Raw genomic sequence first — 21,743 nt, forward strand, 5'->3', positions numbered from 1 at the left:
GTGAGGTTTTTTGCATGTGACAAAGATCTGCTTTTGCAGCTTTAAGTTTGATCAGACCAAATTTTGACAAAGCTGTGTTTTTGAAATACTAAGTCAACCTGAAATTATGGTTGTAATCTGATCGTTTGGCTTTCATCTGTAAGGCTGTTGAGGCTTTTGGTTTTTGGTGCCTTTAGGGAGACCTACATTCAACCCAGGGACTACAACACATAATCCCCTAGCCAGGAGTGGCACGGTGAGGCAGCCCAATTTTACCCGATTTGCTAAATGACTGAGGGGGGCCCCCTGCCAGAACTTACCCAAGGGTGTTGCCTGCCAGTCTGCCCAAAGTGTCTGAACCAGGCAGGAACCAGGGCGGATCACTAGTCCTGCCTGGCCTGGAGCTCCTTCCTGCCCCTGACCCACTGCTCAACTTTGAACTGGAAACAAAAGACGGGAGATCAGTTACAAACCTAGTGCCCCACACACTGGGCCCAGATGAGCACACCTGGGCAGCCCAGGTGGTGCTTTGGGAAAGCTCTTTCGGCTTTCTCTTTTCATATTTCATTTTCTATGTTATGGCATTGTTTGTTTTTTATTTTGAATTATTTATTTTTTAATATTGCTTCTGAAGTCTAAGATGGAGGGGAAATGGGGATGACGAGCATGGCAACACCCTTGGGAACCAGATTTGGCTGCATGTCGTTCCTCCGTGATGAAGACCTATCTAGGCTCTGCACTGAGCGATTGGGCTTACTCAACATGGGCCTCGCTTTAATCATTTAACATCCAGATCAGCAAATGGATAGGAAGGCAATGATTGTAACATCACCGGATAACCAGGAGGCGGCCATTTTAACAGCTGCTTTGCCTCAATACATCACAGCCAAAAAGGTACATCCATCAGTATACCCAGTGTACTATTTTAAAGTGTACAGATATGGACATCAAGATGGCAAACCAAAAGGTGCTTGTTGTGGGCTGGTGTTAAGAGGCAGCATGCGGCAGAGAGGTGATGCAGTGTCTTACCTGTGATGCTCCTTTACAGAGTCTCACAACACAAGATCGCTAATCTACCCTTCCCCAGCAGGCTACCTGGCTACTAGAAACACTAAGCCTGAGAATGTATTTACATATCTTAAATAGCATGTAAAGTTGGACTTGTGTCAAGGCTCAAAACTTCCTCCACTGTTGCTTCATAAATGCTTGAAATGAATCACACACACACCACAAAAAAAAACTATTACGCATCATTTTTGAATTATCATTGAAGTATCACAGCTTAACATTTTTACATAACAATGGCAACAATTTTACAGACAAACAAAAGTTCTTTGCTTCACAGGCTCCATTAGGTGGCATTTGTTCTTGTTAGGAGCTACGGGGCAAAAAAGGATAGCACAAAACTGTGTTGCGCAGTCGTGGGACTGTTTGAATATAATCCCCACGGTCTTCATAAATTACCACATTTATAGCTAAAGGGCATCAACTCCAGCACAGAGTCATATATTCCTGATGGCCCCACAGCACACTGGCACTATGATGGGAGCTGGAATACAATCATGCAATGCCAGCAACATTAGCTGGTCTAAAATAGGAAAGGGCATCCAACTCCTTCTCTTCGATTCTTATTTTTACTATTCTGTTGTTCAAAAGCAATGGCAGCGTGCCAAATTAGGCTTTGCTTAAATGGCCTTACACTTCAAATGGGGGTGTGGAGGGGGTTGTCTGCATTCCAGAGCTGAGGCTGTCATTGGGAGTCCCGTTGAAAAATCCACGGGCTCCGTTTCCACTAGCTTAGCAGCAAAGAGGCACAGCAGCACTGCTGACTGCTCAGGGCCATTACCATCTGCACCATCTTATTTTCCCTGAGAAACCCAGCCTGTTTCAATGCCGCCTGGGCACAAACTACAAGCGCTGCAGAAAGGGGAGGGGGGGTGGACGCTCAAGCCAGAAGCATTATCTTCAGGACTCTTCAAGCTGACTAACAAAAAGATTGGAAAGAATGAGAACGGAGGAAGTAAGGGAGGGAAAAGAGAAAAGTTTGGGGGTTTACGTTCCATTTGGAGAGCAGTCATGTTGGCAGAGGCTTGAGGCACGTCTACTAAGTGCTCAAACGCTGGCTTGTAGACTGGGCACAAAAACCCCAGAGGAGCACAGACAGACAACGAGTCTCCAGCAAATAAGCTGTTAAAATGGATTCCTACAGGCTGGAGGGAGCTCAAGTCAGATGGTGACATCTCAAAATCTAATTTAATGTCACCAACATTGGTGGTGACCGTTCTATAAATTCCACAAAACATGTTTAAAAAAAGAGGCCGTGTTGGATAGAAACCGGATATAAAAAAACATGCGCGCACACACACACAACCTCAAAAACCTTGCTGATTAATTACAGGGTCGCTCGAAAAGGACACAAATAAATCAGCATTGGACATGCTGCAATTCTGCTTCCTTCTCTGCTGACTACACTGTAGAGGACAGTACGTAAACAAACAGAGCGGGGCTTTGAATGGGCTCAGTGGTCACGGTCACCACAACAGGGTACAATTGGCTAAATACAGATCCTGGAGTTAATATTTAAAAATTAATATTTAAAAAGCTAATAAAATAAAGGGGGGTAGAGTTTCCTACGCGGGCTGTGCCCAGGAGACCTGTCCAGGCGTTTAGGAGGAAATTGTGTAATGTGTTCCTTGGGACAGGTTTTTTTTTTTTTTTGTCAGTAAAGGCTGAAGGAGTGGACACCTCACCCCTCTGTGCCGTCTGCCTTCCCCAGCTCCAGGCGGTCTGGCTGGACAGCAAAACCTATCCGACACACACGCCCATCCTGGAACAAAGACACACACTTTAAGAGTCTCCTCCTGCACCACCCGTGATCACAAGAGGCAACATCACATCTGTAAATGGATATCTAAAGCGAACCTACTGCTTTACATGATTCAGTTAAATTACTAATTCATTTTCATACATGCAACATTGAGTCATACATTTAAATTTTAGTGCAACACACTGTTTTCCAGTTGTAAGACATCGCCAGAGATATCATCATCATACCTCAAGGAGAAAACCAGCATGGTTTGGTCCAACCACACATTGTTTCAATGTGGCCTGCTCAAGAAGACTGAGGTGGGGGTGGCTGCAAAAACAAAGGGGAGGCATACAGTTATAATCACTTGAACTGGTCCCAGAATATTTAGCTGTCTTCAAGAACACACATGAACCTTAAGTGTTCTAAGTGTCCCCATAGAATTTCTGACCAGAACCACAAACAAGCAAGTATGTCAGGTCAGGGTCCCCAAGTAGGTTGCGTAAGGACATACGGTGGTGAATCTAAAAAATGACAAGGCACTGACTGGCAATCCTGTGACGTAAAAGTCCATCTGGGACCATTTTAAACTTGCTCTTAGCACCACTCTTTGTGCTGTCACACAGTGCATAAAAGTAAAAAAAAAAAAAAGTCAAAATTTCAAAGACTATTTGAGAACGTTTTTATCCATTTATTCATTCACCATGTTTGTACTACAGCTGTGTAAATATTAAAATATTCACTATAATATTAGTTGGTAAAAAATATTTTAAAAAGAAAACTCTGAAGTGAGTTTCAGCTTGCCAGCAACATTCCAGAGCCTGTCTTGTAGAAGTGTAGGAAGTATGATTTGGGCCGGTGCTAATTACTGCAGCCTACACTTAGCACTTCACCAGTCAAACATGTGGGACATGACGGCTGATACTTGTGCAACATCATTAGGGAGTAGACACCTCTAAACTGAGTTTGTTACGCAGTATACTCATAATTTCCTTGGAGATATTAGAATCTTTTTTCCATCTGCGGAAAAATTGGCTGTGTTCCTAACTATCCACTCCTCACAATGCTGGAAGCCAACCTGATAAAATGGGAACTGAGAATGGAGGCATAAGTGATTGATGGGCTATATTTTTTGTTCCCCAAAGTGTCCCGAGAGTCTTGTCAGCCTGCCGACCAAGGGCAGCTCATGACAGGGGAAACCCTGAACCTCTGCTCTCGGATATTCAGGGGGTGGATGTGGCATGCTGCAGCAGAACACATGGGAGCAGCAGTTGTCAGGCCAACACTGATATTCTATAGCTGACACCCTCCCACATTTTCTGACTTCCAGGGATGTGGGACAGTGTTTCAAATAAAGTCATGCTATATCTGTTCTTCTCATCACTGTTGGGGTAGAACCTTATGTTAGGGTAGAACTTTATATTTTAACCATTAGGAACAATCACTCAAACTGACTTGCCTCATAAGACCAACATTTAAAAATAATATGAACTTGAATAAATTCCTGCAAATTAACAGCATGAAAAATGTATCTAGTAGCTTACATTTACTGAACACTTTCCTGTGCACTGAACAGAGGTTCTGGTCAAATATAATAAGATATCCATGTCTGAACATCCAACTCGATCCAGTGGAATGCAGAGCGTATTTACGGGCTGCCATGCCCCTATTAAGGAGCTGGTGCTCACCCCTCCAGCAGAGAGAGCCCATTCACACACATGGTATTGATCAGATAGGGTTTCATGGGGTTTGTCTTACCTGTTGTAATTGTATTTGTTGAGTTTCTCAGAGACTTCCCGGAGCCTGTTCAGAGAGACGGGAGAAAAAAAATGTGTTAGCAGGAAGGCTTCTTCCCAGCTGTAATCGTTTTAGTCACAAACACATGATTGGGCCTCATTGATGGTCCAACTTCAGGGGTGTAACATCTTGGTTGTGCGTATCGCTAATTCGAAGTCAAACATGGTCCAAGATTTAACATGTCAATAATTACCATTTAATGTACAAAATATTCCACCGGCCTGACAACCTTTGCACAGATTTAATGCTCTATCTAGCAATACTACAATGCTCTATCTAGCAATACTACAATGCTCTATCTAGCAATACTACAATGCTCTATCCAGCAATACTACAATTGGGCAGCCGTGGCCTACTGTTTAGCACTTCGGACCTGTAAACGGAGGGTTGCCAGTTCGAACCCCGACCAGTAGGCACGGCTGAAGTGCCCTTGAGCAAGGCACCTAACCCCTCACTGCTCCCCGAGCACCGCTGTTGATGCAGGCAGCTCACTGCGCCGGGATTAGTGTGTGCTTCACCTCACTGTGTGCGTTTCACTAATTCACGGATTGGGGTAAATGCAGAGACCAAATTTCCCTCATGGGATCAAAAGAGTATATATACTTATATACTGAACACACAGTGTGGGAGTACCAATAAGAATTCAAGGTGACAATGACCATCTCTTTTTCAAATCCATTTCCGGCCAGGTACACCAATGGCGCTAATTACCATGCCCAGCTGGCCGCTGCGCTGTAATGAAGAGGACAGGGCACAAAACCAGATGGGGGTGGGACACGCAGGGTTCTCCACTCTCGCCTCCCCAGGCAGGGAGCCAGGCTGCACCATTTGACAGCAGTGGACTCAGAAAGGTCTTCCTGTTGCTGCCCTGACTGCACAGCACCCCGCTGCTGCTGCTGCAGGGTTTGAGGAAGATGCGTCTAAACATTCCTGACAAGAGTGTGCAAAGCTTTCACAAACTACGGTTCGGACACTAGGACCATGACCATCAGTCTCGGGTGAGCTGGCCAGTGGGGGTTCATGCCTCAGGGTCATGGACACGAAGCAGCCGCAGCTGGATGAGGCTTAACTGGGCCACAGCGTTTCCTCTCTCACACAGCACAAGAGAAACTGGACGTGAAGCCCAACGGACATCTGCAGTGCCATACGAGTCGCACAGACGCAAGCATGATCAGCTGAGATAACAGGTCCTTTTGATGGTCACTGGGGGCGGGGGGGGACGTTCATAACTGCTGCAGGTTTGAGGCCTGGTTCATAACGTTCATAACTGCTGCAGGTTTGAGGCATGGTTCTCAGCTATGCTACCCTTACATCTGGCATGTCTGGGCTGAGCAGAGAGTTTCCCCAGCTGTTATAAACGCTGCACTGAGAACAAAGAGGACTCCTATTCAGTTCCCATCATAGCCCATCAGAGTCCAACGCAGGGGCTGTGAGTCAGTAGTGAGGAGCTCAGGCGACAGACAACTGCGCTCCCCAGGTGGCCATTTCTCTGTGATTAACCTCCAGAGACAGGCAGGAACAGAAGCTCGGGGCGTTGGAGAACAGCCCCGAGATAAAACGCACACACCCGACACCCCTCCTTGGACAAATTAGGAGGAAATACAAGCCCGCAAAAGAGAAAGGGGGGAAAACAAAACTCTTACAACAACCTTGTAGAAAAGGGGCCCACGTTGGGAATTCAGAATATGCTGAAGTTTGGCATGTTTAACAGGCTTTACACCAGCTATGGCACAGGACTGCAGGTCACTGCGGATACAAAATGCCTGACAAAAAAAAACAAAGAGAATCGGGGGCTTCAATGACATGCAACTGCATGCACTCTGTTTCAGAACAATTACAGATGAATCACAACCAATCTTTCAAAAAAGGATTTTGAACATGGTATTATAAAAACAACCCACCTATTAAAACTTCCGTTTCTGAACTTAAATGCCATGGATTCATCTTAATTCATGATCTGATTCAACCAGTGAGGAGCCAAGACAGATTCCTGTATGTCTCCAGAGACAGCCAAGCAGATGGCCACAGCTGTGCCATGCGGGTCAAGGACAAAGTCAGAGGCTGTGAGCTTAGGCCTGCCTGCAGTGGTGTGGACACCATGAGCAGCCAGACCAACTTTCACAGCCATTTTCCACTGAGGCCCCTCTCTGGGTCTGAGAATTTCATCTCTACATGGGCACTGTATTCCTACATGCCACGGCTCTGCCAACATAATCACATCCTACAGACCAACGCAAACACATAAATTCTAATGTACACAAATGGAGAGACTTGCCTCACATGGAGTCACTGTGTATAACAAAGGAATCAGCTTATGCTCTTTGTCCAAATCATTATGTATGGACTTCTCAGAACTAGGCTAAATGTGCATTCTACTGAAGTGCACTCATTTCAGGCTGCCCCAATACAAAAACACACTACCACAAACTGTAATGACATTTCTGTGAATCAAATTGAAGTGTGTGCTTTTGTGAAGCTCTTATCAAGGCTTGGTTTTAATAACAGCACCCCATATCAGGAACAACTCCTCATTTGTGCACCCACAGGTCAAGCAGGAAGTGAGTAAAGCTGACCTCTTATCACTGGGACCAGCAGTGTATCTCCATGTACATTTTGTTAATGTTTACAGCTACAGCAAGTCAAACAAGGATGAACTCGCACACCAAACACTGGCATTTTAATTACGTAGACTTGTTTCATAAAGAAATGGTGAAAAGTGCAGGCCTTGGTTTGGGCCATGACACCCAATTGTCCCAAACGTACAGCTACAGTAAGGGCATGAGGTCGTAGTTGTGGCTGCGACACAAACACCTCTGGACCCTCAGCACATGGGCCTGCCTCTCAGAGGGACCGAATCAATCCACAGCTCATAAATGGGGACCACTACCTGAATTGGCCTTCATTTCCTGTGAGAGCGACACAGTAGGAAAGCTGTGAGTCACATGTCTCATCAGTGAGATAAACAATGTGCCAGTGGCAGGAACTAATCTGTTGGCTGTACTGAAGGAAAAGATCAGGGATGACAAACTGAGCCGTTGCTTCATTAAGGTAAAGACACGAAATATGGATCACACCAAATGAATCAGTAAAGCATGGTATGACCTGCAGTGCACAATATTACAATTTCAATTTCGGGTTACCCATACCAATTCCACTCTAAAATTCTGTATCTCTACAAACCCAATCCAATGTGTACATCATGGCCAGAACAGCTCTGTGTTTAGAAAAGGCATAAACAGATTTTAAAGGCTACTCTCCCAGAAACACATAAACTAGGCCTACATACATTACATGGTTACACAACTGAAGCTAAAGTCTAACCCTGCTTTTCACTGAAGGTCAAACAAGAACATCTAGCCTATATGAACAGATTCCCTGAGCCTTAAAATGGACTGACCCAGTAATCTATTCAATTTTAACATGGACAAAAATAGGGCTATATATGGATCCCTTGCAATTTAAATATATATACCATGTTGGGTTATCTTAAAAAGAAATGTAAGTGCCGAAAAATCAAAAGTCTTTTGATCTAAATACCACACTTGCAAAAGCAGTGACATCAAGCATTCTCAACTAAGCTTCTTCCAGGCTCAATATTTTTGACAGGAATATTAGCCACTCTAACCCTCTCCCTCAAATCCCACTCAATGGGAATGGACAAATAAATCAAACAAATGTACAGCAACCTGATACATTAAAATAGTCCTAAGGGAGGTCAGATGACAGAAGAATGACAACACATGATGGCTCGGGAATGCTGTACATCTATGGTACTGAGAATAAAAGAACAGGATGGAGTACTGCAATCTGCATATAGTCACAACAAAAACGTAAACAATGTGTGATAATCGACCTGATTGATCACCATCTCCTGGCTGCGACAAAGTTTTTGCAAGAAAATAACATTGAAAGAACAGCAAAAAATGACTTAACATAATTATCATCAAATTTAACCACTAATGTACCGTCCTTGCTGATCGGGAACACTGAAGGAAAGTAATTTGGTTCATAAAACATGTGTTTCGAGGTAACACTTAACCGTGTATTTGCAGCATGGAATAATGTTACGGCTCATTTACCGTGGATAACATTTAATAAAAAACAACACGAATGCATATCATCAATCAACAGCAAGCTTTGAGGTGCCAAATGAATAAACGTTTACGTTAACGTGACACGTTACAATGCAGCTATGCTGCTTAAGTGAGGTCGGCAACTTGCTAGCTTAGTAAGCTACCAATACCTTCCAGCCAACCGGAACCAAAAGAGCTCGCTAATGCAATTTAATTTAGCTTTGTGTCTGCCCATATGCCTTACCATACAATAAAAGGTATAAAAAAAAAGACCAAGCATCTGCTCTATTATTAACTAAAACGTTTGACTGTTAATTGACCAAATACTTTATAATGTATAAGTTTCCGTTTAGGCTTACACTCCTCAAACAATAATTTACACTCATCCTAGAAGGCTATCACTAGCTATTAGTCCGTTACACAAACTGACGTAGCGCATACAGTTTGCCACCTGCCTTTTCCCTTGACTAGCCTAACATCTAGGCATCAAAGCCAGGTGGCTAATCGTACCTCACAGTTAAAGGTTAGCTGGCTAGTTAACGTTAGCTATAAACAATTCAGCACACCAATCACAAACAAGATGGCTAGCCGACTGGCTATCTACCGTTTATCGCTTCGCCAGCAACATTTTCCTAAACGTCACATGAAAATTAACGTTAAACTTGACTAACATTGAGAGGCCAACAATAACGTGACATTATGATAAAGATTATCAGCAATCATTTTACAACATGTCAATGACAAATCTAACAGTTGACTTGCTATGTATGCATGCCTTGTTTGGTGATAGCTCGTTTGAAAGATAGCTTACTAGCTAACGTAACAAGCAAACAGCTAACTGGTTAGCCACCAAAACTAGCCATAAAGCTAGCTACTTTTTCGACAGATTTCTTGGGTCATCTGTGATCAAACACCTCCTAATGCGATTTTAAACATGTGCGTACACCAAATAATGCGATGTGGCATGTTAACAATCATTTACATCCCAAATACAGCTATAGCAAAACACAGATATTCCCTCTCTTTCTTGACCCCATCCCCCAACCCGCATTGTCCGCCTCAACTTTGACTATCGGCCAATCATTCCTGCTAGCACACGGCTAGCTAGCAATTAGCTGTCTAGCCACAAAGCTAGCAGTAGCTTGCTAGTAACGTCGAAGTAGTCTGGACAAGATGCCGGCCACAAAACAAAAATTGAAACACGAATATATGGACCATACTGAAGGAGCGGTTTCTGATGGTGAAAACATAAAATATATAATGTACCACACCCTGTGCATAAATATTGATTTAAACCCTCTTTTCCCCGCCCGTAACAAATACCTGTCATTGAGCTGGTCCTCGGTCCCGGGCAACGGGTGAACCACGAAGTGTATAGACGTCATTATTTCAATCCAAATAAGACGAAAATGTATGTAGTATGGGGGGAATATTATTTTCCAGGTAACTACAACTTTGTGGTTTCATATAAGTCCTTATAACGAAAGAAAACCGGAGCTTTGCTCTACAGCCTCCTCACCCACATGCCGCCATCTTAACTCTACAGGCTCCTTCGTTCTGTGTCGATAAGCAAAGATACAACAACGATTCTGGTTGGTCCTTGAGCAGTAACGAGAAAACATGTTATCGTGAACGGGATTGGTTTAGAGAATAAAGGCAATGAAAAAACACTACATCAAAACCCTACAGCCAAAGCACAGTCTGATGGCCATGTGCTGAAATAAAATAACACTATCTGTTGAGGTAACAATTTTGAGTACTGCATAATCCCATGTTATTTTGGAGAGACAGACTACTTCATAAAATATAATTAATCATTAGCCCTGAAAGTTGATATCTGGCATAGGCCTAGCTACAGTATTGTGTATGCTCCAAAACTGCATGCTCAGATACCATGTAGCCTTCACTTTAAGGCCTGTAGACCAAAATAGCAATCACAATCAAGTCAGCGACCAATTTAATGACTGATTAAAATCATGATATGTCCCATGACAGGGAAACTATGAACAATGTCTGTGGTAGGCCTAATCCATAATATTGAGGCTTACTCGGAATTTAGGAATTTAGTTCTCCAAGCAACCTTAGAACAGTGTAGGTAGTTCTCTTTGCTGGGCCAGTTCTGCTCACCCACAGCACGTTTTGCTGCTGCTGACCTATAAACTATATGATTGATCTAATCAGAGGTCATTCCTTATATAACCATCTTGTTTGGTTTGCAAGTAGGCGACCCATACAAAATGGGGTCCTAATGGGCCCAACCCATTCAAAAGGCATTCTGTAGTGTCAGTGATCACAGACACCACAACTATTTTGAGTGGAGGTCAAAAATATTAGCAAGGTATCTATTCACCTTCTGTACCACTTTAGTAGTGCTTCATGGAAAGGATTATTCCAGTTTTCCTCAATTTTATTCAAAGGCTGACAAAAAAAAATCTTTTGATAGAAATATTAAGGGATATAAACTGTAGTCCACATATTGTTGCTTTTAGCAGCGATGACATGTCATATTGAAATGTGTGTCATGGCACTCTAAGTTGTAGTCGTAACACTAGAGCACTTCACAAACAGCAATGAAAAGTGGATAGGATGAAAGCCTGTAATTCAGTCGAAAAGAACCGCACAGGCAGGTTGGGTGGGGAGTGGGAGGTGTTAAAATCTCTTGCACCTGCTCCTGCTATATTTGAGAGGAGGGGGAATATACATTTTATATCATTAACCACAGAAAATAAACATGAACAACCAGATTGATCTGTCATTAGCTTCTACACTGGGCATATCCGTCAAAGATGCATCCTCAAATACTCTGGTATTATAAGATATAAGCTTGTCAAGAAGGTAATAAGCGAATGTCATTTGTCCATGCCAAGGTATCACAAGTCTGTATGTTCATGTTGAGACTGGAGAAAAGATCAAATGTTTTGTCAATTTGTGCTTCAATCCAGATGTTTCACATTGTTAACGCCAAGGTGATTCAAAGATTAACACATTTATTTTGCAATTTATTTTTCAAATTCACTTGGATTTATGTTTTGAGTCTGTTATGAGTCTATTAGTAACCACATCAAAATGATTAACACATTCTTTCCAAAGGTCCTTTTCTCATGGACTCATTTGAAGTCAATTTACTAAAAGCTGCCTGTGATAATATGTGGAATATAGATCAAAGCATTCTTTCAAAAGCAGAATGTAGCTCAATCTGTTTTATGTGAATGTCAAATAAGAAGGGTTTGTATTTAGACAAACATGAGGATGTTTATAGTTGTGAAGAGTCCTTTGTTCTATGAGACCAAGCTCATTCCAAGTGTCAAGAGAGATAACTATCTGAGTTAAAGGAACCGTATGTAAGAAAAATATTTCAATTAATCATAAAATGGCCCTGATATGTCACTAGACATTAAGAAATCATGTTCATTTCAAATACTTATATAACTGACAACAGTAGTCTGGCCAGGATATTGTCATTTAAAAAGTGAAGTTGCAGCCCTCAACTGATGTTGATGTTGTGTTTTGTCATGTCATGTTGTGTTTTGGCCTGAAGCGCCACCCTCCACCTATCTACTAATCACGAAGTCAGTAGTGTTTCGCCATCAGGGTTGGCAACCTCGAGTCAGGGGGGAGGGGGAGGGGATACACCGCTCTTCCGTTTTGAAAGTGATTGCAGTACCAGTTTTGGCCACAATCTTACATATGGTTCCTTTAAAAAGCATCCAAATGCCATAACCCCAGCAGGTGGCAGCCTTTGGCCTTAGTTATCCTGTGTCCCAGCTCAGCTCTAGGTATCTAAACTTGGGCAAACACACACACACACACACACACACTGCTCGCTCAACTACATAACTGTCTTCCATAAACATTGCATAATCCAAGGGAACAGTCATGCAGTTGTGGAAAAATGTCATGTCTAGCTTAATTTCAGTATAAATGCCTTATTTTTTGCAGTCTTACATCTATTTTTTGCATTCTCTCAATACTCAAGTAAAATAAGCATAATGAATGAAGTTTGTTGCAATATTGCTTATTCCTGTCTGGTCCTATGGAGGTGTGACTGTTTAAACTGGGCCTCTGAGCCTACATAGACTGAGTCAGATGCCTGAGAGATATGAATTACAAGAACAAATTCACTCTGCCTATTTCTGTAAACACATGGAGTCCCTCTTCTATAAAAGCTCTATTGTTAGTCTTGCATGTTTGCATACATTCATGTTGTTCTCACAAGGTCAGAAGATGCCTTCACTTGGGATACAACATGACTGGAGACCAATGTTTGAAATTTAGGTGATGGATTGCAGTCAAATCTTTTGCTGACAATATTCCCATATAATTACAACCAGTCATGGCAAGAATTTGAAGGGAATGCATTAAAGTTGGATAACTTGGGGCAGCAGTGGCCTACTGATTAGCACTTCAGACTTGTAGCCGGAGGCCTGCCGGTTTGAACCCCGACCAGTAGGAACGACTGAAGCGCCCTTGAGCAAGGCATCTAACCCCTCACTGTAGCAGGCAGCTGCGTCGGAATTAGTGTGTGCTTCACTTCACTATGTGTTCACTGTGTGCTGAGTGTGTTTCACTATTTCATGGATTGGGATAAATGCAGAGACCAAATTTCCCTCACGGGATCAAAAGAGTATATATACTATATATATATATATATATATATATATATATATATATGTTTATATATATATATATAACTGTCTTGTTGCACATAAATCCTGACTTTGTCTACAGGTATTTAACCATTGTAAGGTGTTTGGGTCTGTGGGACCTGTTTTCAATGTTTGCTAAAAAAAAAAGATGCTATTTATTATTTCTTCTAACTCAAACTCATTGGCCTTGGCTCATTTTCTGTGAAGAACATAAAAGAACCTTATTTTCAATGACTGCACACGGTACACCTATTGCATAACTATTACATATGAGGTGTTCGAGTGTAATAATTGTAGGTGTCATGTACCTTAACTGTGTCCTCCTCCTAACTGGGCCTGCTGTGTGTGTCTGTGTCTATGTGTCTGTGCGTCTCTGTGTGTGTCTGTGCGTCTGTATGTGGTGAGTGTAGGTGTCTGTGTGCAGAAATGTTGTCTTTCTGCACCTGCTATTCCCACAGAAAATTTAATTTCCTTGTTCTCTCACAAAAAAACAAAAATGATCATATTATCATAAATGTGGTCTCACAGTGGGTAAATGGCAAATATGAACCATACATTATGTCTGTCATTGGTAATTGAGCTAAAGTAAACATTGGTTAAATTGTTATGGCTGTATTGATTTAAAAGCCTAATAATGTGGTGGGTCCACCAGACCCGGGAACATTGGCTGAGTAACAACAATATGAACACCTTACAGGGTTCACAATTCAATGTCTGCCTGTCTGTAGCAAGACTATATTAAAATCAGATCTCATATGTCTCATATGTGTAGGCTAAGTAAACCAGGTTGATATATAACTTTATCACTAGGTCATTAAACCTTTTTTGGTAGACACCTTAGCCTTTATGCTTTGGAACTGTGATCAGTTAAATACAAATGAAGGGTTCAGATGCAAAAGCCTCTAAATGCCACCTACAGTATGTCAAAAATGAGATAAAGATGGTGAGGGGATGCTCTTCACACATAGTATACGCTAATCAAATAATTTAACTTCTAAACCCACTAAATACTACTATCTTCCTGGTCTGAAATATCGATTTATAGGCAAAAACCTATAGGAGCCTGAATTTAAATGCTCATTTAAAAGAAAAGTGGTCAGACGGATTTAGAGGGTTTTGCATCTGAACTCTTCAAATACACTGCCAAAAGCTATTTTTAGAGCAAATTCTGGTGAATGTGTCTAAAAATGACCTTGTGGGTAAATATCACCACTGTGTGACTGTCACTAACCTCCCAAAAGTTCAATGCACTGCCAGCTTGGGGTATGCTAAAATTATCATTGATAAGTACTAGATAGAAAGCATGTGACCTCATTTAAATGTCCTGGTTCAGCTCTTAGACAAATAGATAGATAGATAGATAGATAGATAGATACTTTATTGATCCCCAGGGGAAATTCAAGTTACAGAACGTAATTCAAATGTTACAGAACGTAAGTTCATCTGATGGCCATGAATGAGTAGGCTACAGAGAATGTACTGAAATGAGTTAACACTTGGCAGTCACACTAGAGAGATGGATGGATGTTTATTGTCTTGTTTTTAGTGCCACTTTACAACTGGCAATTGCCTACCCTACAGCACTGAGTGGTTTGGGAGGAGTGGAAGGCACATGCCCTTTGAAGTTTGTGAAAATTAAAACAGAACATACTTTGTGAAACTGTTACACTGCTAAAGGAGAAATCGAAAAGTGATTTTAGATATAGATCTCAGTTTCTTGAGGTCACCAAGTTCTGTCAGTACGAAAAAAAATGAAAACAACAACAATACAGTGCTATACCAGAGACTTTCTAATGAGGAGACACAGCACTCAAAAAATCATCCATAGAAATGCATGGGGTTAGTTTGTAACGCCGTTGTCTACACATATCCCACCCCTTCCTCGGCATAACGTTGACATGTGAATACATTGAGCCAATCATGTGGTGTGATGTGAACATTGAGCCAATCATATGGTGTGTTGTGAAGACATCTTCCCAATCATGTGAAGCCTTGCGCACGCGCATTTCTGCTGAATAGGATGCCCAACGAGTGCCCTAAAAGCGTTGCTATATGGCCGCCGAGTGGAGGGACTTGCCTAAAAGGACTTTGGCTATACTCTGGGGGCATGAACATGGGGGCTCACGAAGTAGTCACAGAAGTTGTGGGTTCAATTCCCAACTGCCACCATTGTGTCCTTGAGCAAGGCACTTAAGTTGCTCCAGGGAGACTGGCTCCTGCAATTGGTAAGTCGCTCTGGATAAAAGCGTCAGCTACATGCATAAACATAAACAAACATAAACATAAACTTACATTGTAAATATTCTGCATTACATGGATTGGAGTACGATTTCATTTCACTCAGTGACACCTGCAGTGCATGTAAGATGAGCCTGAGAGGCATAGGGGGCAGGACTCAAAGGCCTTTGTCCAAGTTGAAAGTTTCTCTGGAGAAGTGTGTGCCTGTAATGTCTCTGGAGAAGTGTGTGCCTGCACTAATGTCTTGTGTTTTGTCTATTTTGTCTTCAGGTCATTATGTAAATTCATGCAGATGTGCAGTACGTGTACACAAGATGCAGTCCATGATTTGGTTTTACAAAAGGTTATAGATTTTTTGCACACAGCAGCCAATCATATTACACCCCTCCCTTGCGTGCTCTTGAGGCATGTGTGTTGATTGGTTGAGATTGTTCATGGCTCTTAAGGCATGGTCTGAGCCACCATATTTCTTTCCCATTTACAGAGCCAGGACTGTGTAAAAACACATGGACCGCTTGAAGACTGTGATCAATTCTCTGAATATGACTACAGAATAGGAAAGGATTATTCCACCATTAATTGTGACAAGAGTTACAAACATCAACAATGAATAACATATCAGTAAGGAAACATCACGGGTAGACTAACAGCAGCCCTTGTCACTCAGGCCATTTCACTGCATTTGACCGTCTCATTTTGGTAACACAATCCCAGGGGCCGAGTTTCCAGAATAATCCCACCAAGTGCTGCCTCGGGCATGTTCTGGAAATGAAGCACAGTGTCAGAGAATCCTTTGCCCTTGCAACCATAAGTTAGGGCGCACACACCCCTCCTCTCTCAGTCACTCACACACCCCACCACACTACCAGGCCATATCAGGTGTAGCAGCACTGACCTGAAGCATGGCACACATGCCTGAAGAGGGGCCTGAGGAGGGGCCTGAGGGGGTGTGCATCTGGCACTCTTGGGCTGGACATCTCAGGTCCTACGGCATTGTAAAGGCTTGGATTCCCCCTTACTGGTGCGGGATATGAAAATTAGAAAAAGATCAAATCTCTAGATTGTCAAGGAATTATCTAGATTGACAAGGAAGTGTCTTAATCATATGGATGTAGTCTGTTTTCTGTTTGTATGGGTGGGGAAGCGTTTAAATGACCTACTGATTGAATTGGTTCACACATGCACTCCAAGGGCAGAGGCACCTGGAGGAAGGTGTGGTGCAGTGAATAAGTATCACTAAGGGTTACTGTCTGGCAGCCTCACACACCTGCCCCAAATCTGCAGCCTGTAAATAAACAAGAGCTGAGGTGACTTCAGCTGGTGCTGTTAGTCAAACGGATCCTGGGCACGGTCCAGTCAAGGTTGGTGTTGCCAAAGAGGATGAGCTAGAGAAAGGTTACTGCTCAGCATCAAGCACTTCATCAAGTCACAAGGAGCGCCACCAACTGAAGAGGGCATGGGATGTTGCACATATAAATAACTTTGTTGTTTTGGGCCTATAATTGGATTGATGTTTCTCCTGCCAATTATACTGATGCAATGATGATCAAAAGTCAAATCAAAGTTTTCCATAATAATGGCATTATTATTGGATTAGGCATTGGAAAAATACCTTAAATTATTAGGCATTGGAAAATTACCTTAAATTATCATCAATGGTCCCAATAAATATTCCCTTTAATTTTGTTTCACAAAGGGGCACAGCATTTGTAGAGATCGAACATAAGCATAAAACAGTACATTTGTACCAAAGGCACTGCCAGATAAATTTGATTCAAACGTCACACAGCTGTTAAGACAGATACAGAGAGAACATTAGAGAACCAGTGTGTGAGGACAGACCAGATCTGGTTGTGTTCATTTGGCTATTGTGTCTGCCCTTTGCACCCCTTTGTTCACAGATGAAGGCTAGACGGGTGGGTCTTCCCTAATCCACACGATCACTGTCTCATGCTCTCAGCAACATGCAAGCCACAGGAGTCAGGATTCATGCAGCAGGAAAAAAACGTTCTGCTTGCACAGAGCTAGCCACATTTTTTTGGATGATTCTGTCAATCATTTATTACAATATGCTTGCAATGTTTATTATATGTTGCTTTTATGAGATGCATGAAGCATAACGCTTTTCCAACATGATCTTTCATTCTCACCAGAAGAAGCAGTTTTCAGACAAATAAACTGAATGCCTTTATAATTGGCATGTGTGACAAGTCACACAAATGTCCTAAACAGAAGGGGAAACGTTATTCCTGCATGGCCTCTATTACAAGAACTTGTGCACATAGACTGGTACGACTTTTGAACATTTGAAGAGATATCTTAGCTGTTCATCTGTTAAATAGCTACTAATATACTGACATTTTCCATAGGCAAATGCCTCCCTCATAATCACTCATACCCTTTTAAATCTAGGTTATATAATAGTTGCTGAGACTTGGTCCAAATTAACATCATATTAGGGTATAAGTCTCCCCATGTTTATCGACCTGTCAGGTTGTGACTCACTGGGGATTTACCACACACTGGTCATCACAGTTACACGCCTACGATGTTGTGTACCACGCTATTTTCACGGCGTGTATCATCCACTGATCACGCGTCAAATATCTCCTCATTGGTCAAAGCTCCACACACCTTTGGTCATGATTGGATAGTATCTGCACCGTGCCCTCCCTTAGTATCTGCATTTGAAATGCTGCTTGAATGAAGCTGGGAATAGGTAGTAGAGATACTTGCATCCTGAACTGTGATACGTGTATCCAAATACTTAACCACAAAGTTACAGTTTGGGATACTTTTGAAACTGTAACGCAAGAATGTTTAACACGGTCCCTTGTGTATCTACTTGCACTGTGAGTATATTATAGAATGTGTGGTTCATCTGTCGAGGTGATTGGTGTAATAATAAGGATGGATTGGTGGTTCTTTTGTGAGATGATGGATGTATAGATAAAGAACAATTTAAACAGCGAATATAATTATTTTATAGCCTACCCATGTCTTGTAATGCGTCTCTTGTTGCGGCACAAGAAGCGTAGCCCTGCCAAAATACCCGATCTCCTTGTAGTGTTTGGGAAAGTGGGTGAAGGGTTATTCAGTTCAGTGCTCACGCACATTAACGCTCCAGTTCGCTTTCGGTGAATGTTGGAAACGTATGCGGCATTCATGTCCCATCATACCTTTGTGTCTGTTTGTCTATGTGGGTTAGAGAGAAAAAGAGTGTTTTCGTGTGCGTGAGATGTCGTTCAGTCTTAATGCTATTCTACAATGTAGGGCTACTGTGTGAGTATAATAACAAAAAGCTCTTTTGTTTTGACTAACAGAAAGATTTGGAAAAGATGGATGTGGACTGTTTACAAGACAGCCGACAGATGGCAAAGCTCTCCACAGACATGAACGAAATAGAGGCTGTGGAGGTCCTTATGACCATAAACAGCAACTGGAGGAACAGGAGTTCGCTGAGAAAAGAGCTAAGGCCCCTGACTCCATTCTCAGACTCTTTTGGTGAAGAGTCCCTACTCCCTGGCCCCGCACAGTTCCATCCCTCGCCTTGTGTAAGTGTATACGCCATACTCTTTCTAACTGAAAAGAGCTATCAAACGGAAGGTCATGACAGTATTTGATAGAATAGAGCATTCTTTAATCATAGATATTTAAATATAGAATGTTGTTTTGGATATTCAGACCACACCCGTCATGATCTCTCTAACCACTGTTGAGTGCCACATGCTAAAGGTTGTGTCATTGTATTGAGTCACACCATATCCAGACCACATCCTGAAAACAAGGGCTGACTAATGAACTGATCACTAACCCCCCTTTCTCTGTTCTCCTTCACCAGTCATTACAGTGTATGACTCCGCCACACAGTCCTGTGACCCTTGAGCCCTCGTCTGTTACCACAGATGCTCCAGTTCAGACTGCCCCTTGCTGCGAGGGCAGCTCGAGGCCCAGGGCTCAGGCCACCAGTGTGATCAGGCACACATCAGACGTCCAGTCGTGTTCATGCTATTCTGAGAACACAACAAGCGTGGACACTGTATTACCTCTGCTCAGTCCAGACGGGCCAAACAAAGCCCAGGTGGGTGGCTCAGCTGGAAATGATTCAAAAGTACATGGGGCCCCCTTGTGTGCACCATGTCCTTTGACTATACTCAAGGGCTCAGAAATGGTCATACTTCCGGATTCAGCAGGAGCAGCAGCGGGATTTTCCATTGGAGGAAACACTTTTTCAATGCCAGTTCAGTACCGGATCATCCCTGCTGTCTCACCAATGGAAAACTCAGGAGTGGCCATGACACCGGCGCCCACCGACAGTCCGACTGTTCTGTGTCAACCTCCTGTGGTTCTTGTGGGTCATCAGATCCCCAGGGGCTCTGTGATGTTCATTGTGCCACAGCCCACAGCTCCCAAACAGCCAGTGGCCATCACCAAGGGCGGCACTAAATTGGCCGCCATTGCCCCGGCGCCTGGCTTCGGGCCCTTGGTGAGGCAAGTCAGCCCTCGGTCAGAAGAAAGCACCCGGATTCGCAGCCATGTATGCAGCCATGCTGGGTGTGGGAAGACATACTTTAAGAGCTCTCACCTCAAGGCACACATGAGGACCCACACAGGTGAGAATCAGCACAGAAAAGTTTCCTCTCTGTTGAGCTGTTGATACACAAAGCAACTTCTTGAGCAATGTTACTGGCACATTCCCTTGCACGTTCAAGCACATTCCCATTGATATTGTGCAACATTTGTATTCAGGAGAACTTAAATCTTTAATAGGCAAATTATCACGATCATCCAATCAGAACACAGTGAGCTAGTTATGTGGTTGTTTAGTGACATTGCTCAAAAAGTTGCCCTGCAAATCACCATCCTAGGACTCATATCCAGTTCATTACTCATGTTCATGTTATATTAGTATTTGTCTCACACTCCCTACCTTTTCACAGGGGAGAAGCCATTCCGCTGTAGCTGGGAGGGATGCGAGAGGCGCTTCGCTCGTTCGGACGAGCTGTCCCGCCACCGCCGCACCCACACAGGGGAGAAGCGCTTCACCTGCCCCGTCTGCCAGAGCAGGTTTATGCGCAGCGATCACCTATCTAAACACGCTCGGCGCCACCTCAGCAGCAGCAGCAGCAGCAGAATGCCCGGGTGGAAGCTACAGTTGGGTAGGCTGGGGCATCTCACAGCTGTGTGTCGCCCCCTACAGCCACTCACATGAAACTGCACTGGGGAGAAGAGCAGGGGAGTTTACAACCAGTGAGGAGCTTGTGCTCGAGGAAAGTCCAGCTTCTGATGGTACACTGATGCAGGTGGTTCAGTTGGAGAATGATGTACGCACTGAAATGCAATGGCTAAAAACTAGTCTCATCACTGTATTTTATCTGGTGAGGTTGGATGGTAAACCTAAGACCAGATACCTGGCAAGTGTCTTATCGTGGACTTTCTTGGGATACAACACTAGGTGTCAGTGTCCCTATTATGAAGGGGTGCAGTTAGGACCCAGCACATTGCTGAGCTCTAATGGGCATGTAAACATGTGGGCTACTTTGACTATGTTCTTATTTTTTTTACTGGTTGCTATATAGGTTACTATTTAAGAGCTATCGCAGATGCCTCCATGTTGATATGTGAAAACTACATTCATGTATAATGTTTGGGTTGTTATATTTATCTGTTCTCTATCCTGTTCTTGGGGAGCATTGACCAATATGAAGATTTAGAAAAGTAAATAAAGTAAGCAATCAACAGTATTGTTTACTTTTTAATTGCCTCACAAATGTTTCGGGCTAACACCCTTCTTCAGTGTGAAAAATGGCAATTAAAAAGTAAACGATACTGTTGAGTGCTTGTTTTATTTATTTTTCTAAGTTTTTGATTTATTATCAAGAAAGTTTAAGCACCCAGTTGAAGTACTATAGGGTGTTGAGCGCGCTTCCTTATTCCAATATGAAGATTACAATCAACTTTGAGACTATCAGGGATTCCTTAAAAGTATTTGTACACACGTCAAAGTCACTTTAATGTTATTTCTGTTCGCCTGTTTGTTTATCGTGGAGTATTTGCCAACTAAGAAGAATTGTTACAGTATTTTGCACACTGAATAATGTTCCAAAATGGAAATAAATCCTTTTTTTTTATGTCATTGAAGGATACATAATGTTTGTGTCAGTAAATGTGTTTTGTGCCATGTACAATGAGAATGAAGATTTT

The 21,743-nt window shown here is 42.7% G+C and overlaps 2 protein-coding genes and 1 long non-coding RNA gene across 3 annotated transcripts in view; 1 reads left to right on the forward strand and 2 right to left on the reverse strand.

Annotated features, from left to right (window-relative positions):
- ubr5 (ubiquitin protein ligase E3 component n-recognin 5) overlaps window positions 1–10,205 on the reverse strand; it is a 39,274-nt gene extending 29,069 nt beyond the window's left edge. Inside the window, 5 exon segments of the mRNA XM_048261693.1 lie at window positions 300–419; window positions 2,730–2,806; window positions 3,034–3,115; window positions 4,544–4,588; window positions 9,979–10,205. Of these exon segments, the coding sequence (XP_048117650.1) occupies window positions 300–419; window positions 2,730–2,806; window positions 3,034–3,115; window positions 4,544–4,588; window positions 9,979–10,040 (386 nt within the window). The 5' untranslated portion in view covers window positions 10,041–10,205.
- Window positions 10,206–15,456: 5,251 nt separating this feature from the next.
- On the reverse strand, window positions 15,457–16,786 carry LOC125305937. The gene is made up of 3 exons (XR_007195475.1): window positions 16,700–16,786; window positions 16,435–16,557; window positions 15,457–16,301 (listed from the first exon to the last, which is right to left on the reverse strand). It is a non-coding gene; the product is annotated as an uncharacterized LOC125305937 (long non-coding RNA).
- Window positions 16,787–18,238: 1,452 nt separating this feature from the next.
- Window positions 18,239–21,670, forward strand: klf10 (Kruppel-like factor 10). Its single transcript, XM_048261008.1, has 4 exons — window positions 18,239–18,391; window positions 18,863–19,093; window positions 19,381–20,152; window positions 20,480–21,670. The coding sequence occupies exons 1-4, from the start codon at window positions 18,356–18,358 to the stop codon at window positions 20,749–20,751; spliced, it is 1,311 nt and encodes a 436-aa protein (XP_048116965.1). The 5' UTR covers window positions 18,239–18,355; the 3' UTR covers window positions 20,752–21,670.
- Window positions 21,671–21,743: the final 73 nt, after the last annotated feature.

This window comes from Alosa alosa, chromosome 13 (assembly GCF_017589495.1).
Source record: "Alosa alosa isolate M-15738 ecotype Scorff River chromosome 13, AALO_Geno_1.1, whole genome shotgun sequence".
Classification (NCBI taxonomy): Eukaryota; Metazoa; Chordata; class Actinopteri; order Clupeiformes; family Clupeidae; genus Alosa; species Alosa alosa.